Source organism: Trachurus japonicus, chromosome 5 (genome assembly GCF_045865225.1).
Source record: "Trachurus japonicus isolate A0001 chromosome 5, Traja_1.0".
Taxonomy (NCBI): Eukaryota; Metazoa; Chordata; class Actinopteri; order Carangiformes; family Carangidae; genus Trachurus; species Trachurus japonicus.
Window position 1 is genome coordinate 31193873 of NC_140911.1, and position 20175 is coordinate 31214047.

General features: G+C 41.1%; 3 protein-coding genes across 5 annotated transcripts; all 3 read right to left on the reverse strand.

The window, feature by feature from the left end:
- Positions 1 to 1305: 1305 nt before the first annotated feature.
- hyal1 (hyaluronidase 1) lies at positions 1306 to 4993 on the reverse strand. Its single transcript, XM_085777429.1, has 4 exons — positions 4900 to 4993; positions 3653 to 4560; positions 3467 to 3556; positions 1306 to 1660 (listed from the first exon to the last, which is right to left on the reverse strand). Exons 2-4 carry the CDS (start codon positions 4556 to 4558, stop codon positions 1340 to 1342), a joined length of 1317 nt encoding a protein of 438 aa, XP_085633555.1. The 5' UTR covers positions 4559 to 4560; positions 4900 to 4993; the 3' UTR covers positions 1306 to 1339.
- Positions 4994 to 5547: 554 nt separating this feature from the next.
- On the reverse strand, positions 5548 to 11754 carry hyal2a (hyaluronidase 2a). Its single transcript, XM_085777430.1, has 4 exons — positions 11487 to 11754; positions 9473 to 10445; positions 8038 to 8127; positions 5548 to 6673 (listed from the first exon to the last, which is right to left on the reverse strand). Exons 2-4 carry the CDS (start codon positions 10400 to 10402, stop codon positions 6281 to 6283), a joined length of 1413 nt encoding a protein of 470 aa, XP_085633556.1. The 5' UTR covers positions 10403 to 10445; positions 11487 to 11754; the 3' UTR covers positions 5548 to 6280.
- A 4429-nt stretch (positions 11755 to 16183) lies between these two features.
- On the reverse strand, positions 16184 to 19407 carry tusc2a (tumor suppressor 2, mitochondrial calcium regulator a). 3 transcript variants are annotated; one of them, XM_085777432.1, is made up of 4 exons: positions 19291 to 19407; positions 18254 to 18493; positions 17019 to 17139; positions 16184 to 16915 (listed from the first exon to the last, which is right to left on the reverse strand). In XM_085777432.1, exons 2-4 carry the CDS (start codon positions 18400 to 18402, stop codon positions 16850 to 16852), a joined length of 336 nt encoding a protein of 111 aa, XP_085633558.1. In that variant the 5' UTR covers positions 18403 to 18493; positions 19291 to 19407; the 3' UTR covers positions 16184 to 16849. The 3 variants fall into 3 exon arrangements, with proteins under 3 accessions (XP_085633558.1, XP_085633557.1, XP_085633559.1); XM_085777431.1 differs by having other exon boundaries at positions 19124 to 19407; XM_085777433.1 differs by having other exon boundaries at positions 19043 to 19407.
- Between the last annotated feature and the right edge of the window lie 768 nt (positions 19408 to 20175).

Here is a 20175-nt window from a genome sequence, read left to right on the forward strand (position 1 = left end):
TTCAAATCCATTACTTTGGTCAAAGGAGCAGCACGCACTGTAGATATGCAGCATTACAAAGGAAAACTCTCCCATTCAAAGGAAAGAATCATCAGCTAAATGTAATTTAAGTATCAGAAGACGTATTCATATAGTGGCCACTTCACAGTGTGTTTCCAATAAAATATTATATCACTGGGATATTAGGAGCAGCTTTGCAATATATTCAATCTATGTGGAAACACATTTGACATCTTTAAACACTAGTAAAAGGTTTAATCTCTGACAACAAATCATGTTTTACTGAATGATAATATACTAATTTGTAAGATAAAGTATGGATGTGAATTAAATGTAGTAAAAAGTACAAAATATGCTGTAACGTAGTTACATAGTGGGATAAATTGTTCATACTCAATAAGTAATACAAGTACCACACAATTGTACTGAACTACTATTTATTCTCCTGTTTGTCTTGCATTTATTTCACCAGTATGTTCAGATTACCAGTCTTCACACTAAAAAGTATAAGAATAAACGTAAAATGTATTAAGAAAATATATGACATTTGTTGAGAAATTGCAAAAAATAATTCAACATACACCTGTGAACATGTAGTAAAATGAATAGACTCATTAAGACCTGAATGTTGTTGTCAACAGTCAATCTCCTCTCAAACTGGCTCACACACAACCTCAAAACCAACTGTGTAGTTTCATAATACACCTGGGATATCACTCATAAATCATTCTTACAGCACATTACTGCTCCTGAAGTTTCTCTTTGGCCCTGCCAGCATTAAACAAAACAAAACAATGGACAGCTAAAGAAATGTTGCAGTTCATCAGTCCATTGATCTGAATAACCCTTGTGTACTATGTTGTTGTTTCAGCAACGACAATCTTGTAATTACATCTATTACATTTCTGGTTCTCAGATAAACTTTGCAACAGTCTTATTGTGTGAAACTTATACATACATACACACTCGTATACATCATGGAGAAGCTCAAATGCCCAGTGAAGTAACAAGAATTAAAGCATGTTTTATGTGACTTTATGTTATCATAGACAGTTTCTGGCTGATTTTAGATCAACACATTCTTATATCATTACTTATACATACAAATCTGTCTATATATATTGGAAACTGTGGATTTATCTTTAAAACCTGGAACATTATCTCCTATATAAATATAGGAAATTACAAAATTAGTTCATAAAACAAATGAGTCAAAGAATGGGAAGTGTAAATTCACAGGAGACCACATGCACTCATGCTTAAACTTCCTCAATCTGTTGTTCAGCTGTGTATGTTTTTTTTCAGACTTAACCCCCGATCAGACCTTGAATGTCACCGATTACCCCGGCCTGGAGCAGTTCTCACCGCCCCACCCTGGGTAACACTTGCACTGAAACTGAGACTTCATGAATGTTACCTCGTGTGGCCTCATCTGTCCTAAAACTCTGTAGCTAGTCCGCCCTTCTGGGCTCTTCTCCGTCACCACCTTCCACACCGTGGGGTCAAGGTGGAGGTAGGCAGCCGACCTCACACTCCTCCTCTGGCATCTTCCCTGAGAGGAGCACATAGTCCGGCTGCACAGAGTGGCCGCTGATGTTACATTCACCAAGTATGGACCCAGGGTGTTGTCGATGTAGGATTTGACAGCGTCGCATGTTGCCTGGGACCAGAAAAGACAGAAAGGACACTAAAGGACGCTTCAAGGAACTGCAAACAACAGCTCTTACACAATAACTAAAAGTGTAACTAAAACACTTAAGAATATAATGGACCATTTGCAGAGAAGCCAGTTCTCAGAAACTCATCTGTCCATCAACTAATGAAAATTATACTGCAAATATCTCTGGTGTTGTGCTGTTGAGGATAATTCAAGTGATACTTTATATTATCACCAGTGAAAAGACCCAAATTTACATTCACTTGATTCTAATAACAAGTATCTGTGTTTTGACTGATCAAATATGCACTGTGATAATACAACACAGTCTCTAATACGAAACTGTACACTAATGATCTGTTCTTAGTGGTGTGACTTATAAAATCACTGTTGATCATATCATTAAAACAATTTCACAAAATCAGTTACAAGAGAAACATTAAACACAAAACAGTCAACATATATTTAAAAAAATATATATTTAACAGCAGTAGGCTATATCATATTAAACCAAAGCTCACATCCCAGTTTTTCCACTATGAAACAGCACACTGTTCAACACATCATATTCACTATTTAACCTTTTCCAAAAACATACTTATTTCTTATTTAAATATAAGTTAACACTAATTGATTTCAAACTCAGTCTGTATGAGCACTCAGTTCCCTTTCTTGAACTAAAGTGAGGTATAGCCAGGATTTCCTGTTTCTGTTAAATTTAAACAGAGCTTCTGAACGAACACACACACACACACACACACACACACACACACACACACACACACACACACACACACACACACACACACACACACACACACACACACACACACACACACACACACACACACACACACACACACACACACACACTAGTTATTGTAAATAAGAGCAATAAAAGAGCAAGTAATGAGCCCAAAACATGCCTGTTCAACCTGCAGAACCATGAGTAAGTAGAACAAGGTATTTTAATCTTCTCTGTCCGCAGCATGTCCTCTAACCATCTAACTCAGTTTGAAACTGATGTGTCAAACTGTGGTTAACCAATGCTGTCTGTGTGTACGCACAGTACTAACACACACACACACACACACACACACACACACACACACACACACACACATGGAGTAGGACACACAGTGGATGTAGAGTTAGGGGAAATACAAAACTACTGGCCAGAGATCTCCTCTCAAAAACTTGATTGAAATGGTAAAACTACAGAGAGGAGATAAAATCAAAAACCTTATCATGCTTATATCTTATGAATGAAGTCGTCTGTTATCCTGGCCTGACCTCTGTGTGTAGATCTGGTGCATTATCATGATGAGGAGGCTGTGCAGCCGTCAGCCACGATCTGAGCTTAATTTCTGCATTAATGATAATAAAAAAAATCCTTCATCCCCTCTGCAATAACCATCTATCTATCTATCTATCTATCTATCTATCTATCTATCTATCTATCTATCTATCTATCTATCTATCTATCTATCTATCTATCTATCTATCTATCTATCTATCTATCTATCTATCTATCTATCTATCTATCTCACATTCTTAAATGAGACATACTGACATATCTATCTTGATTCAGAACAAACTGAAAAAAACTTAAAGTCTTGATGTGGTGTTCAAGTCTACAGAGAGTCTAGTCTATCCATCTATCTATCTATCTATCTATCTATCTATCTATCTATCTATCTATCTATCTATCTATCTATCTATCTATCTATCTATCTATCTAAAATGTCCTGTGGCGCCTCCACACCTGACCTCTGACCTGTAAACCAATCAGTTTATGTTATGTGATACCTGAGATTTGGCGAAGGAGAGGTCACCCCAGAGGACGACCCCTGCAGATCCTAAAGCAGCACTTTCTCCGATAGTGTAGACCAGGTGCTGCTGCAGGAAGAAAGAAAAAAAGAGATGGTGTAAGAAGACACAGACAAAAACAAGAACCCAAAAAAATAGCATCATGTTCACACAACTGCTTCTTGCCTGAGAGAGGAAATCTAACGAGTAGGTGTAGACAATGCGAGCGTAGGGGATGACAGGTGGAGCTGACGGGGACGCCTGAGCCCCCACTCTCATGGCCTCCAGGACGCGGTGGTGGGCGTAGAGGAGCACCTCTCTGCCCAGGCCTCTCTGCTCCAGGCTGAGGTAGATGTCAGGATACAGGGCGGAGGAGCTGTTCCACATCCAGAACAGCTCGTCGTTCCTCTTTATCTCCACAGGTGGACACTTCCCCGTGTAGTTTTTGCTTTTGTCGTAATAGTTGTAGCAGCTGGGAAAACCGTAGTAACCCCACAACCCGTTGGGTCTTTCCATCTGGCCCAGTTTCAGCGTTTCCTCCATGAACTTCCTTCCTGCTTCCTCAAACCTCACCCTGGCTTCTGCATTTATCTGTGAAGGGCTCCAGTCCGGATGCCTGGACCTCACCAGTGCTCTTGATGCTTCCCAGTACACCTCCTTACTGTCCCAGTTTCTCTCCCACACGGGTCTCCAGCTCTCCCAGTCTACCACAGCGAGGCCCTGAAATTCCCTGTCAGGGATATAGTGGCGGATATCATCAGAGGCGGCTCTGAGGTGCTCATCAAGACTGGCGTTCTGTGGGACTCCGCCATTAACAGCCACTCCCTGGTTGGAGTAGCGGGGGTACAGACCGAGCTTTTCGGTGTAGAAGATGGTTATGTTCTCCCCCATGAAGCTTTGGTTCTGGTTCTGGACGATGTTGAAGGTGTCCAAGTTGAGATCCACGCCATACTGAGAGAGGCAGCTGGCAGTGGGAGCGTTCCACACAGTAAGGAAGGGCACCTGGGCGAAGGACGATGTTCCAACATGCTGCCCTGAAACCAGGCTGATCAGATTTAGGAGGAGCAGCACCTCGGGGTGAAAGGAAGGCATCCCTGGGCCTGCAAAGAAGAGAAAGACAGAAGACAGCACTGTGAACATCTCAGGGCTGTACTGTGAAATAGAGGATATTGCAACCACAGTGAACTGTTTTTAAAGCTGTGAAGCAACTAGAGTCTCAGTGATCAAAACTCAAAGTTAACTGACTCTGTCAGAAAGCACTGAGAAGTCTTGACTAAACATGTTCTGCTCCTTGTCTGTTAATCCTGTGTGGTTTCCCATATGATGCCACAGGTTACAGGGCAGCTACATTGGAATGAAGCACTAAACTGTCAAGTAATAGGCTACAATAAAAGATGAATGGAATATAGACAAAACTACAAACACTAACTTACCTAATGAAACACTGGACAAGGATTTGGGGTTTTGTATTTAGTTTTTGGAGTCTGGATGTGCGACCAGCAGTCTCATGATCTGGATGACACATGCAGGAAAAGGGGGGTGGCGCAAAACCGGGACTGCTCACAGGGTTTTACAACCAATCAGATGAGACATGCAAATCGATTCACGGGACAAGGCAGATTTAAAGTCACAGGCACTTTAAAAATCCTTGTCCCATTATTATCATTCACACAGGAGTTCTCATTTTGTTTCAATCAATCATGTAGATATAATTACAGATGAGCAGCCACTGAGGAGACATGGAGAGCCTACAGGGCTCCACTCTGGATGACTGTCAGAAAAGCCATAATGAACTCTTCCACCTCCAGATTTAAATGTATGCCTGCTCAACTCTTAAAAGAAGTAAAAAATAACTCTTGGCTTAACACTAGCCTACAATTACATGGGGAGGGGTGGGGGGTATGAGGCTAGAGCCTGTAAAATGCGTCCCTCCCAGGAGACTAGCTAGCTTTGGCCTTCTATGACCAATTGTGACACGTATTTTCCCTAAAGTTTAATCTCTGGTGACTGTAAACAACAAAAACTTCAAAATTTTCCCAGGTTATTTTTCTGTCGAACGTAATTGGAAAGAAAGTGCACAAGTGGTTGGACAAAGTAGTTTATTTAATTTGAAAAAAACTTTAAATTTGAGAAAACAGCATTAAGACAGAGGCGATAATATCAGTAAAAAACTGTGGAACATACAAAGTGTCAGAAAATTATCACTATCATGTGAATAGTGTTTGTGCTTCTCAAGTCAAAGAGCTGCAGACTGTTATTTTTGGCATAAACAGAGAAATATAAGTGTCTTTTTAGCGAAAACTAGTAGTCATGATCTGGACAATTAACATATCATACAAAACACCTAAAAATACATTCAAATAAATAGTAACACTTAATTGCCTCTGTAACAAAATTAATGAGAGGTCATGTTGGGGGAAAAACGGATCAGGCACTTAAAATATATTGTGCTATTACCAGATTTAAGTGCATCAATTCCACTTTCACCACGGCGACTAACATGTGTCGACTCATTTACCATACCCGCCCCCCCCCCCCCCACCAAAAAAAACCCCGTGCCCTCTATGAGAAACATGGAATTTGACACCTTAGGAAATTGAGAACAAAATGTAAACATGGTCATTTCCAGGGAGCCCTCCATTGTTTTAAAAAAAGTTATAAACAAATATAACTTTGCAAATTCCACAGTGTTTCTTATATAAAAATTTCACTTTATGCCATCCATTTTCTACAGCTACTCCAGAAAAAAAACCGACAGCTCTCGCTCAGAAAACCTCTCAACCCGTCATCCTGTTTGCTCCTTTGCGTTTTGCATTAGCAGATGAGCAGAGAGATAATCAGTAAGATCAGACAGTGCAGCGCTGATGCCACAGGTTGAGCTGCCGTCCCTTTCTGGTACAGAGGGTCTGTCTGATCGCAGCCCTCTCCCTGAAAGCCGCTGTAGCACTGGCACTTAAAATCAGTCTGAAAACTGTCCGCCGCCCCTTTGCTGAGGCCGCCGGTGACCGCCAGCTTGCCCTTCTCCCTGACGATGGTGTGGGTGACGGGGTTCAGATGCAAGTAAACATCGCTGTCTGGATTTCTGCGCAAACAGCGCCCGTGAGAAGCACACAAGGTCTGGCTGCATAGCTCGGCTGCTGTGGAGACGTTGAAGAGGTATTGACTCAGCGGACCCCGTAGATAGGTGTCGAGGCTGGAACAGCTGTTCTGGAGAGGACAGGAGAAAAGATACTCACTCATACAAGTAGGCTGAGATTCAACAGGAGCTTTCTTTCTGATAGGAATCCCTTATCTTATAAGGGATTAATGTGGTTATGATGCAGTCTTGTTGATTAAATGAAACGTTTTCCACACATTCTTATCATTATCTTACTATGCCTGACACTCTCGTGTATTTCTTGTATGTATCTATGTATACTGTATTTATATATTTTACTATATAGCCTCTTTTTAATTTATTACTGTTTCTTTTTTATCAGTCAGAGCCAAAGAAACTTAATTTCGTTCATGCATTCACCGCAAGGTGTATGTTCATTGAATGACAAATAAAGTCTATCTATCTACTGTATCTATCTATCTATCTATCTATCTATCTATCTATCTATCTATCTATCTATCTATCTATCTATCTATCTATCTATCTATCTATCTATAGCTACTCAAATACATAACAAATATAATATACATATTATTTTGTATAACACAGTGAATTTCATGTAATAAGAGAAGCCTTTTCAAATGACATCACAAAATCTATCTATATCACACTCTTAAATGAGACATACTGACATATCTATCTTGATTCAGAACAAACTGAAAAAAACTTAAAGTCTTGATTTGGTGTTCAAGTCTACAGAGATTAACATTCATGACATAAAATAACTCTTTATAATCCACCTGTTCAGTGACCACAGACGCACTGGTTAATCCAAAATAAAGACAAACATAGAGAGACGTCGAAAAGGAATCACAGTCATCAAGTGTCTAAAATGTGCTTTTACTCCCGACCCACACCATAACACAAATCTAACACAGATAGATCTCCATATTCATATTAGCCTGTTATTTTGTTTAAAAAAATACTGTGCAATCTCTTTCCAAACCAGACTGTTCACCAGAGTGGAATAAAGAGATGTAGCTCTGATGAGGATCTGTTCGTCTCATGCTTAGCTGCTTTCCAGTGGAGATTAGTCCACAGCAGATTTAAAAGCAAAAGCAAATCTGGCAAAACTATTTTGTCCAATTTTCTTCTGGACTGGAAAACACCTTTGGGCTAAATGTGGTTCTTCACAACTGGGAACAACATAAATGTTCATAGCTGATATGTGGAAGTTTTAGTGAAAATGAGATCTAAGCACCTATCGGCCTGAATGTGACACTCATGTGACTCAAGCCGCTATCTTTGAACTGGAAACCCTGAGGAATAACGGTTAGTTCTCGAATGACTGTGCACATGACAGACAAGAGCAGCAGGGTCAAAAACTGACCAGATGATGACGCTCGTGGGCCGAGCTGTGAGGTGTGTCTTGGGTGATTAATGAGTTTGTCTCATAATTAGTGTCAATGCTTACTTTGCTGCTTGCATAAACTGCCTCTCCCCACAGGATGATTCCAGCCGCTCCCAGAGCCACGCTCTCCCCGATGGTGGAGACCAGGTCATACTGTAAAAGATGATACAGCGTTTTAACCCTATCGCATTTAACCTTTTACATTTCTAAAAATACAGGTCAAAGTGGAAAAACACTCTGTTATGTATCACTTTACCAGGGTTAAAACGGTAATGGGTCACAGGCTACTGTATGTCACATACATCAGCAGCTCTTATCTGTTCATTCTCCCATAAGGAAACAGTCTATAGGGTGTAAGCGAGATTTTCAACTTGACCAACACCCATCCTGCTTTCTCCGCACAAATGAAAGGTATTGGGGTGTCCGTCTGCTACCAGAACAGGAAAGGACTGTGGCTGCCGATAAGGAAAAGCAGAGAGCTATAGCTCCATGCAGCGTGCACTGATCAGAGAGAGAAAGAGAGAAGCGAGCAGTAGTGCTGAGTGTTAAAGTCACAGTGAGACTGAAAGTTAACAAAGTCGTCCACATTCCCTGCTCCAGATATCTTTTGTATCATGACCAATAGTTCCTAGTAAGACATTAGTCATTTTAAAATGAAGAAGAATGCTGTATGTCCATGTGAAAAACAGTATAATAATGGAACCTTTAAAGGGATAGTTCAACATTTTGGTTAATTGGCCCATTGCCATAATCCCTCTAGTTTTAGGAGTAGGTTCGTTACCTTTAATTGTCGGTGCAAGCTATTTTCAGAACGGCGGAGCAGAACCGTGAGCTGCTCAGAGCTACGCTACGGAGGCTAATAGGATTTCTTGGATTTACGTTGAGAACAACTCTGTCTCGTAACGTTCCGTTATGATCTCATAGCGTGGTGAATGTGCAGGTCACAACTTGTCCACCAGAGTGTTTTGGAGTTGTTGGATTGTGTATTTGATGAGTTTGATGAAGGAAACCAAGAAATCCTATTAGCCTCCGTAGCGTAGCTCTGAGCAGCTCACGGCTCTGCTCCGCCATTCTAAAAATAGCTTGCACCAACAATGGGCTTTATGCCCAGCTCCACTACTTCCTGAACTTAAGCCAGCTCCTGTATTTCCTGTTTTACATTATTGGACAAACTGATTAATCCAGGTGTGTCTGACCTCACAACAATGGTCAGACACACCTGGATTAATCAGTTTGTCAAATAATGGTAGACAGGAAAAAAAGGAGCTGGATTAAGTTCAAGAAGCAGTTGAGCTGGGCATAAAGCCTATTAAAGGTATCGAACCTACTCCTAAAACTATAGGGGTTATGGCAATGGGCCAATTTGCCAAGATGTTGAACTATCCCTTTAAAATGAAGAACAATGCTGTATGTCTATGTGAAATGGTTGAAAAACAGTATAATATGTAACCTTAAAAACAAATTCAGGGCAGGCAGAGTTTTAAAGTAGGAGTGTCACCTCTGTCAGCTGTTCCAGGGAGTTGTGGTAGGTGGGCCGGGTGTAAACAAAGACAGGACGTGCCAACCCATCGCCTGACGACGCTAAACGCATCCCCTCCTTCACTCGGTTCCGGACAAACTGCCGGCCAGAGGCGGAGGAGCGCAGCACAGTGCCCATGTAGATGGAGGGAAAGAGGGCCGTGCTCTCCGTCCACAACCATTTCAGCTGCTCGTTGCGAGCCACCTCCACGTCGGGACAGCGCCCCGTGTAGCTCTCCAGGGTGTTTCTGTAGTCGTGGTTGTAGCAGTCGGGGAACAGGTAGAACCCCCACAGCTGGTTGGGCCTCAGGCTCTTGGCTCGCTTGAGAGTCTCCAGCATGAACTTCCTAGCAGACATCTCAAACTCCTGCATGGCGACTCTTTTCACCTGATTTTCAGGCCACATGGGGTTCTTCTGGCTCACCAACATTTGAGAATGGTTGCGGTAGACATCTTTGGGTTTCCAGTTACGTATCCAGAGCGGGCGCCACTCCTCCCAGTCAATAACTGCCAGACCCTTGGCCCCTTCTTCACGTATGTACTTTTGCACGCCCTCTGGCATCTTCTCCAAGTGCTGTGTGAGGCTGCCCACCTGTGGGAGCCCCCCGTTCACCGGGGTTCCATCTGGCTCAAAGTAAGGGTACAAGCCCAGGCGGTCCTTATAGAAGATGGTAAGGTTCTGCCTGACAAAGCCCTCATTGGGTGAGGCCACAATTTGGAATTGGTCCAGCTGAAAATGAATGTCATGCCTCGGGGCACAATCCTCAGTCGGGGCATTCCAAGCAAGAAGCAAAGGCTTTTGGGAATACAGCGGCCATCTTGTGGGCTTCAGTCCCAAAACACAGATGCTGTCCCATAGTAGAACAATCAGCAACAGCACTTTACAGTTACACAGAGTCCAGTGCAACATGTCTTCAGATGTGGATCAACAGAGGGGACCGTCACTCTCGGCTCTACAAGTCACAGAGGAGATAGAGTGTTCAGTGCAAAATGTTGTTTTAGTTTTATGCTCTGACTGGAGATAAACAAAGCTGCTCTCACAGCCTGTGGGGATGCACAGATAAATAATGATAACACATCCTTAACTTTTTCACCTCAAACTTTCTGATAAATCTTCACATGTGACAGGGGCCGTCACTCTGTTCCACAACTCACTGAGGAGATTTCAGTGAGTTATGGAACAGAGTATTCATTCACAGTTATCAACAGTTAAAGCCCTACATTCAAAACCTAACCTAAATACAAAAGTATTAGCATCACCATACCATACACTTGAGTAAAGTAAAACTATTCAGTATGGAGAATAACCCACTTTCAGAAAGATGTGAATCATGACAGGAAGATTATCATTGGTAGCCTACATTCATTGTACATCAGTTTACTAAAAAGCAGTACATAATGTCCTGCTGGGTACCTTCATCTACTATATAATATGCATCGATAATTCAGTCTATTTACAAACAGTTTATATTTTGTATTATTATCGGTATCGTTAGTTATCAGTGTTGAAAAATAAATGTGGTGGAGAAATACTTATACCATATAGAAACAAAATACTTACTATATTAATAAATACTATAAAATACAAGTGTCTAAAATAGTAGGCTACCCCAGTTATACTTAGTTACTTTCCACCAATGGTTTTCAGGAATAATCTAGATTTCAGAATTAGAATACAATTAGGTTTAGTTTCTATTGCTGTTTAGTAGGCTATATCTATAAAACAAATGCTCCAATTAGAATGACACGTGATTAGTGATGATTATTACTGATAAGTTTTCATCCTGATTCACTGAACGCATCTTCCCATAGGAAGTAGCCTCCAATGCTCTTCAATGGGCTTTAACAGATATTTTTATGTTAGGCTACATAAACGTTTAGCTGAATTATAGCTTTAGACCGTTTTTTTTATTTTTAGCAAAGAAAGAGTAAAACGTCATGTGAAAGCAAAGATGATCCACACCGACCCTCTCCCCGCAGCTGGACCAACTTACCTTTAGTTGCAGACAGAAGCATTCCCAACTCCTGCTTCAAGCCGCGTTTCTCTGCCGCCTCAAAACAAACAGGAAAGTTTCAAAAGTGAACATAAGTTTAGGAGTGAGGGGTTCACTTCGGGGAAAGTTTGTTAGGAGGGAATTCGCGTTGCTTGGAGGAGAATTATTTTTCAGGAGGAGCTCTCGAGCTTCCGTCCGTGAGTATGAAGTGAAGAAACCAGAGTTTACCCCCTGCGACGTTGTCAGTCGCAACTCGCTCGCTCCGAGTGCCAGACCGCTCTCAGTCAGGATGTTCCATTAGCGCCGGGAACAGGGGGGAGTGGCGAGGGGAGCGGGACTTCCGAACACCTCTGTCGGCGTATCTAATGTGTTACAGACACGTCCTCCTGCTCAAATCCAAACATAACCTCGATAACCTTAATTAAAGTAGAAAAAGATGAGAACAGGGGAACTGCAAACACACATAGCCTAATGGACCGTTTCCTCTCATTCATTGTTCTTGTTTTTCATTTTTTAACTGTAACAGCAACGGGAATGCGACCCAATTATGTGTTTTTTGTTTCAAAATCATAAAATGTAAATATTATTTCTTCTTTTTTCATGTTTTCATTCTGGTTTAAAACTTTATAAACGAACTGGCTGAACGTACACGGACCCCTCGCTGAATGAGTCAGTCCAAGAAGTTTGCCAGCCACCACTCTGTGAAACAGATACACTGTAACGAGCAATGTCAAGATTCACAAGAGGTCACCGCGGGCCAGTATGCCACAGACATCCCTAAAAATAAGATCACCACCACAATTTGATTTGATGTGTTCCGGTGGCCTTCCTACATTACAATCAGATGTAGCCTATAAATAATATGGTATTTAGAAATAATGAGAGGACTTCATTTGACTCTGGAAACATCCAAGGGTGCGTTTTGGTGCCTCAAACACCTGCAAACTTTCCCTACATGCCAAGTGTTGCACTAAAAATAAAATGAAAATAAGATTTATTTATTTTTTTAACCCCTGTTTTAAGATGAATTAACACATCTCAATGTACAGATGTGATTTGATCAGATTTGATGGACAGATGGAAAATAATCTGTCATATAGGTTTCAGTTTTTTGTATTGTGAGATTATGATTGGAACTTGGAAGGGTCAAATAGCTGGCATTAATTTTTACTTCACATCAGTAAGAAGAGACACATGGCGTGTTCATGTAGGATCCCACACCCACAATAAATGACAAAATAAATATTTCCAAAAACTCCTGATGGAAAATTCAAAAACAAAATTTAGATTGAGGGATCAAACAAAACTGTCCAAGTTTTACTCCACAGTTCATTGGCACATACTATAGATCAGTGCATTTATGTAACGGTTGTATCCACTCTGTAATACACCTTCAATTTATTTCGAAGAAAACACTGACCTTATAGTTTATGAGGCCCGTTGTGGTCTGGTATCATCCAGACTTACTACAACCAGCGATGGAAAAGTGTTCATTACTGTAAGTGTAAGGCCCCAATTCACAATTCTCAAGTAGGCTACACATTAATTATCAATAAAGTAGTCATTACAGAAGTTAGTCATGCATTATGCATATCTTTTCATGTTGTAGCTGGGTAACATATCAAACTAGTTCGTATAGTGTTCACTTCTTTAACAGATAAGCCTTCTTATTAGATGTTATGAGCTAAAGCTGTACATGTAAAATGTAAAATAACTCGAGTTTTCACATAAAGGCTGTGGAGTGGTTTACCTTTGAAATGCAACAGAATAGAAGTATAAGTGGCATGAAACAAAAATAGTCAAGGACCACAAAATTGTACATAAGAACAGTACCTGAGTAGACTTTCCTAGTTACATTACACCAATAACTACACCACCCAGTGCTTCAACAGACAGATAAATGTTTTTTAATAATAATAATCAGATTCAGTGTTTCTTGTTGTAGATAAGCACATGTTTCTGATTGATTCAGTTCAATTTATGTAAAAGATGAATGCAGGTCTTGTACTTTCAATGAACTTCTTTTACACTGAAGTGTTGCCACTTAACTGGAGGATTTTAATGGGGTTTTTTTCACTAATGCTCTGAGCACACTTCAGACAGTGGGCAAGAGGCATCTGGCATGCAGATGTCACTGCTGCCTGAGGCATGTGATGACAGCCACTGGCTATGGCTCAGCGAAGTAACCAAGTACCACATGCTGTCAGTACGGCAGATAGGACAGCGCAGAGCTGTGGAGTTAGGCCTGGGGAATAATGAGAAGGGTAGAGGCCGCTTGCACATAATTAACCAATTTAACAACCTGTTTCCATACTATAAACGACTGTGTAGATTGGATGAAGTAGGAAATTTGTGCATGAACGCTTGTTAATGGGCTTCTTTCATCACCAGTAAAATGGTTGTTTGAGCCTAGCAGTCTATTTGTGGCCTTTGAATGGTGCTCTTCTAAAAGTTAAGACATTTCCCCTGCACATACACGTGAGCCTGAGGATGTCCGAGCACATGATCAGGGTTGAAGTGGGGGCCTGGAAGTGAGATGTTTTCCTGTCTCAGAGTCCATTCCGCCATTTGTTTTCCAAGCTTTGCTGACTCACTTCACCATGTCATGGATTTTTTTTTCCTTTTTTTTTTGTCCTTCGCTCTCTCTCCCCTCTGTCTCTGCAGTTTGTTTGAGGAAAATGTAGAGCATTAACTGCCGGTGTGAATAAAGAGGGAGCGACAGGAACAAAGCGAACGGTTCGGTTTCCCTGTGGTCTCATCTTCCTTTCGACCTCTGTCTCCTGAACATTACATCAGCAGAAGTCAGGGATCATCAGGAAGCGAAAACAATGGCACGGAAACTGGAAAACACAGCTTCCCGCTTTCAATTGCAAATCATTAGGGTAATCATGTGAACTGGTAAACTGCAATGAAGGGAGTTTCAGTGGAACAGTTTGACGTTAACTACGTTAGTCCTTCACTCTGCTGACCAATAAAACTATGGAAATACAAAACCAATTTGTATCAGAGAAAGAAAAACATGACTGACAAGTCCCATGACACAACTTGAGAAAATGAAAATAAACTCTTAACCTTAACCTTTGCTACCTTAACTGACTTTCATATTTCTTTAAGTATCAATAACAAACATAGGACATTACTATTATTTCTTAGTTCACATGCAGTGAGTAGAATCATACTGCACCACAGCCAAGAGTAAAATTAAAGTAAGATATCGAAAAGCACTGCTGTTATAGTCTAAACCGCTAGGGTTTGTTGAATTGATTTCTGTTACTGTTTATCATTCAAAGCATGTTTGAGTTCTTTTTCAAGCCTTGCGGATCATTCATAATGTCTATCTCTCTCAACCACAGCCACATGATCAACATTTCCCAGCGCAAGCACATTGTACACATTAGAGAACACATTGTGTAGATCAAAACACTGTAATTCTCTGTCATATTCCTGAATATTGTAGGGTTGTTGTTTTTTTTGTTTTTTGTTTTACAAGAAAAGAGTACATCTTTCTAATGCAGGCCGGACTTTTAGCAAAACATCAAAGACCAGTGGGGAGGAAATACATCAAAGTGTTCGACCTCTGACCCAAAAACACACCCAGCCACATTCCACACAATTACAGACGCCAGAGAATGCCAGGGGAAGCCCTACCCATTTGTTGTAAGGACGTGTCCATTCACTGTATACATTAAAATATGTTTACATTGCTATGAAGGTTTGACACTGTGCCAACAGACCACACCAGCTTCATACGGTCATGATTCCAGTCAGTTTTTACCTCTAACATTACATTTAATTACATCTTCATCTTTTGCAATGACTAGTTGTACAGGATATTCTTTAATAGGTACATGAGAAAAGGATTTAGGTCAACAAAAACCCCACCTAAACTCATTAAAGCTAGTACAGGTGTAGTTCCCTGCTGCCCTCTAGGGGTTGTATACTGTGCATGTTCTTGAAGTGTAAATTCTTTGCACCTCAAAAATAAAGTGTGAAGATTACGCACATCTTCGTTTTATGGTGAACTGAGGAAGGGAGAATAAATCTTGTTTTAGACACACACACAGCAGCCGTACAGCTCAGCAAGGCAGAGAGAAATTCAAGTAGGCAAAAGGGAAAAGCTAAAAATAAGACCGAATGCGGAGAAGTCAGGGTTATACTTAGAGCTGTCATACTGTACAAGAAAGGCAGGCTACGTATAAAAGTCACCACTTGATTCAATGAGCTAAAATTATTGCATCATGTGTTAATCTGTTATTATGTGGATTATATTTCCGGAACTATGTTGATTTGCTTTTAAAATTAAATGAGAAGATCAATATCGCTCGTGTCTGCGTGTTCAGAGTGAAGCTGAGCCAGCAGCTGGATATCTTAGCTTAGCATAGAAAGTAGAAACAGAGGAAAAGGACCTCGCCTGGCTCTGCCCAAAGATAACACAATCCTTCTCCCAGCACTATTAAAGCTCACTCATTAACTTGTTTGTTTAGTCTGTCCAAAGAGATGAAGACAGAACACAACCTTCTTGTCCAAGTCTTGGCAAGAAAACAAAATGATTTCTTTCCCCCTAAGTGTTGAACTATGCCTTTAAATGGTCATTTTCTCATCAGTTCACAACCAAAGATGGAACAAAAAGTCTGATGTTATGTTATGTGTATACTACACTCTTCCCAAATAGTAAGAAGAAATATCCACTCCAGATATTCAGCTCAGTAAACCATTTATTCAAGTATTTCCGACTAGAAATCTGAAATTATTTACAGTACATTATCACTAGTGCAGGTCTGAGCTCTGGTAACTGAGACACACACTCAGACATGACAATACACAACGTGACCATATATACAATAGATTTCACAATCCTTCAACTTCCTACCCTGTAGATACATCTTGCATCTCACTTACACACACTCACTCAAACAAACCTAAGTGCACACATGTACACATACGTAGATACACACAAGAGTCTAAACGCTCTAGGTCTCCCGGAAGGCATGAACCATTACAGCCTTTTCACATCAAGGATGTTTTTTTCTCCCTGCAAAAAAACTCACGAGAGAAGTACAACTTTGTCTGATGTTTTCTCTAAAACTGCTTACATATCAGCTGGGTAGTGGAAACACAACCTGTACCATCACTACTTTTTGTGAATATCAAAATATGTACGTAAGTAAGTAGGGCACTCTGACTGTAGCTGGATTCCAAATGTATAGCATTTCATTCAGTATATCAATTTAATGTGACTGTATGAATTTTCATCCTTCTCTCCAGACCACAGTTTCAGTCTTGACCGCTCGCTGGAACAAGCCTCTGCTCTTAAATGAGCGCCCCCGTGGCTGCCTCGGAGTAGATCAGCCCTGTGCAACGCTTCACACCTCGCAGAGGACGATGGGGAAATCTACATGAATACAGGGGTGGTCCAGCTTTATGATTCCCTGAAAGACAAAGACAGAGAGTATGCACAGTTGAACGGGGAGGACAGTTCTGATAAAAGCGCCTTTCAGCCTCCTTGTCATTTTGTTTTGTCCCTGAACTAACCTGAGGAATCAAATTCTTCTGGATCCTCTTCAACTTGGACTTTTTTCTGCCATTTTTCGTCACCACCGTCTCCTCGTAGAACTCGTGGGCAAGGTCGCCATCCTCGTCGTAGTATAAAGAACTGCAAACACAGCAAGTAGACATCAGTTTGGAAATACATTTGGAAATAATTCAGAGATGACTTAATCTTAAAAGGTCAGTTCACCCAAAACACACTTTCTCGTGTACCTCTAATTCTCTCTGGGCATGCAAGAAGTAAGAGGTTTTGAAATGCCCACTTGCAATACACAAGGGCATTTCTGCGTGTTTAGCTATTACTTATCATTTTATTCTCAAGTTTATTTTAAACGAGGAGTTTCTATTTGGTTATAAAAAAGTCTCACGTTAATGTGGATGAATCTATGCTACCCACACTTGTTCATGGCTCCATTTTCGATAAATATATCGTTTTGTCTCTATCGTTATTTTGTTATTATTAGTGGTGGTGGAAATGCTGGTCGAGCCGACCAGCGTTTCTTTACTTTCGGTTTCGTGGCGAGTCATGAGAATAACGCAGCCGAATTGCCGTTTATGGTCAGAACTACGACAGTATCTGATCGTCTTCGAACCTCTGACTTTAATTCTTGATGAATGAAAACATGAGTCTGTCTTGCGTCGGTCAAAGAATTTCACGGTGCGCGCAGAGGCTCATAAATGTAGTGTGAAAACGCTTCGCTTTTCCAAAACTCCTCGTTGTCCCTTTAATATTTTCAATCTAGTCTAGTATTTTGTGTTTTTAATGATGTGTCAGTGTTCAGCATTGAACACTGTTGAACTGCCTGCCCTTGGGGTGGATTCAGTTACCAATTTCTTCCAAGCTAAACTTTTCCACAGAAACTGCTGTTAGCAACTGCTGTGGACTATTCTGAGGAACCAGGACATTATCTATAAAACACACAGAGCAGCTGAGAGATTACAAAGGATATACTGTTTAGGGAGAAAACCAGTGACAACGTGGATCATGTCTCCTCTGGGACCTTTGTTTCCCGTCTCTCTTCTGGCTCATTATTGTCAACTCTCTAGGTCGGTCCAACTTTAACATAGCATCATATTATAGAGCTGTCAGGAGTCCCAGAGATGGACATCTCACAGAGACCAAAGCTATAGTGTATGGACACAGACCACGAGGCCTGTGTGCTGTACTGTGGTTTGGGTGACCTCAGCCTTATACCATTTCCCAATGATGTGTCATTTACCTCCTCCTGGTAAAAACAAACGGAGTTGCATTTCTTGAACCTTTGAGACGGGCCAAAGACTGCTCATTCCCATCACTGGCTGTATCACCTCCAGTTCCACTGCCTGAGAAAGGCCAGACTCCTTTGGCTTTAGATCCACTTCCTCCCATTCTCAGAGGTAAGGCATAGTTCTTGTCTCCAGTTAAAGCTTTTGGTCTGGTTGGTGGCCAGATGCTCTCAGTTCCTCACCAGAGCCAGGATCTGAAAAGGGTAAAACGTGTGAAAAGACAGGACATTCCCAATCAGACTGACTGCTGGTGCAACTCTACTGGTCACTGTTACATTTTCGATGAATGACTCCAAATAAAACTGGGTTATTACACAGTTATTATAGCTACAGTCAAAGCAGTGAATGACAGGTGTGGTCTGTGCGGAACAGCTATTTTCCCGACTAGTTGATGGAATGAAAAGTAGAAGTGTAACGTACACTTTAACAAATGTATTATTTTATGACTGGACTTCTTGAGTCAAGTAACGGCACATTTTATTGCCAGCAACGGTAATGCGTTATAACGGGGGAAACAGTAACTACTCGTTACTGAAAAAAGTAACGCCGTCCTTCCCATCACTGCTCACTACACCTGACATGTCTGTTGTGTATCCCATTGCTTCGTTGTGCTAGCTGCACAGAGAGCTAGCTAGCTAACCGTCTGGGACGGACAATATCCGCGCTAGAAAAACAAGCCACCCGCTTTATAACAGAGCTTATATGTCTACATCAGTTAATAAGCACAAATATTTATTTTGTACCTGATACATGCGGTCTGTATGTGACAAAAGCGACCGTTTGATATCCGGTCACTGCGGCTAATAATAAGTCGCTAACGGTACCTGCACGTTGAGGTGAGTTAGCCTGGTAACGTTAGCTGCTGCTGCCACTGACGCACCAGCCGAGACGAGGCTGAGCTGCGTCTCCGAAACAAGCACAGGGATGAAACTGTTGTCCTACACGACCTACAGCGAGCACTGCTGGAACTGGCTTGTGATCGATGCCCTACCGTATCAGACACTCATGTCCTGTCATAACTTTTTCAGCACCGTCTACGATAAGCTAGCGTTAGCTGTTTTGGTCCGTGCTCTGAGGCGATCAGCTGATCTACAGACCGGCGGCAGCTGAGGCTGTTTCCTCTTCTTCGTCTGTGTGAAACCCCAGCAGACACTCAGAGGGTGAGTTACTGCCATCGATCGGAGTCGGTCCGCTTCTACATTATCTGGACTGCTCAATATTTGCCATCGGTCTTATTGCTAGCAAGAGCATCCTAGATATGCGAGTCGCATAAAAACATCTAATGTCCTAACGTTTAAGGGGCATAAATATATGGAAGCCCAGACTGAATATGGAGAATAATTTACACACAGATCGATAAGAGTAAGATATTTTAACAATCGTGATGTTTGGAAAAATACAAAAACTTTACAGAAATAGGAAATAGTTTTTTGTTTTTTTTTACTGAACGCAGTGCACATTTGTAACACATTCTGCAGGTTGCTTCAACATGTAAATTTGTACAAAGAAGAGTGAAACATTGAAAGTAAGGTGAAAAACAGATGACTACTTTGACAGAAAAAAAGCAGATATAAGGAATGACAAAGCGGCAGCGCTTCCAGTGAAACACATGTATACCAGTATTCATTCATGATTCCAGTCAACCGAGTGAATTTGCAATTGCTCTCTCTGACATTCATTATTGCATACAAATGTCCACACATTGGTCATACTCACAAAACTTTAAAAAAATAAAATAAAAAAAAGTAAAAGAGTTGCACCCACTGGGGGTGTAGACGAGACATGGCAGACTTCTGAGACTGGGTCTAATGAAAATCCTTATACCTTTCAACAGCAAATGTGTTTAACTTTTTTTTTTTTTTTTAAACTGGATATG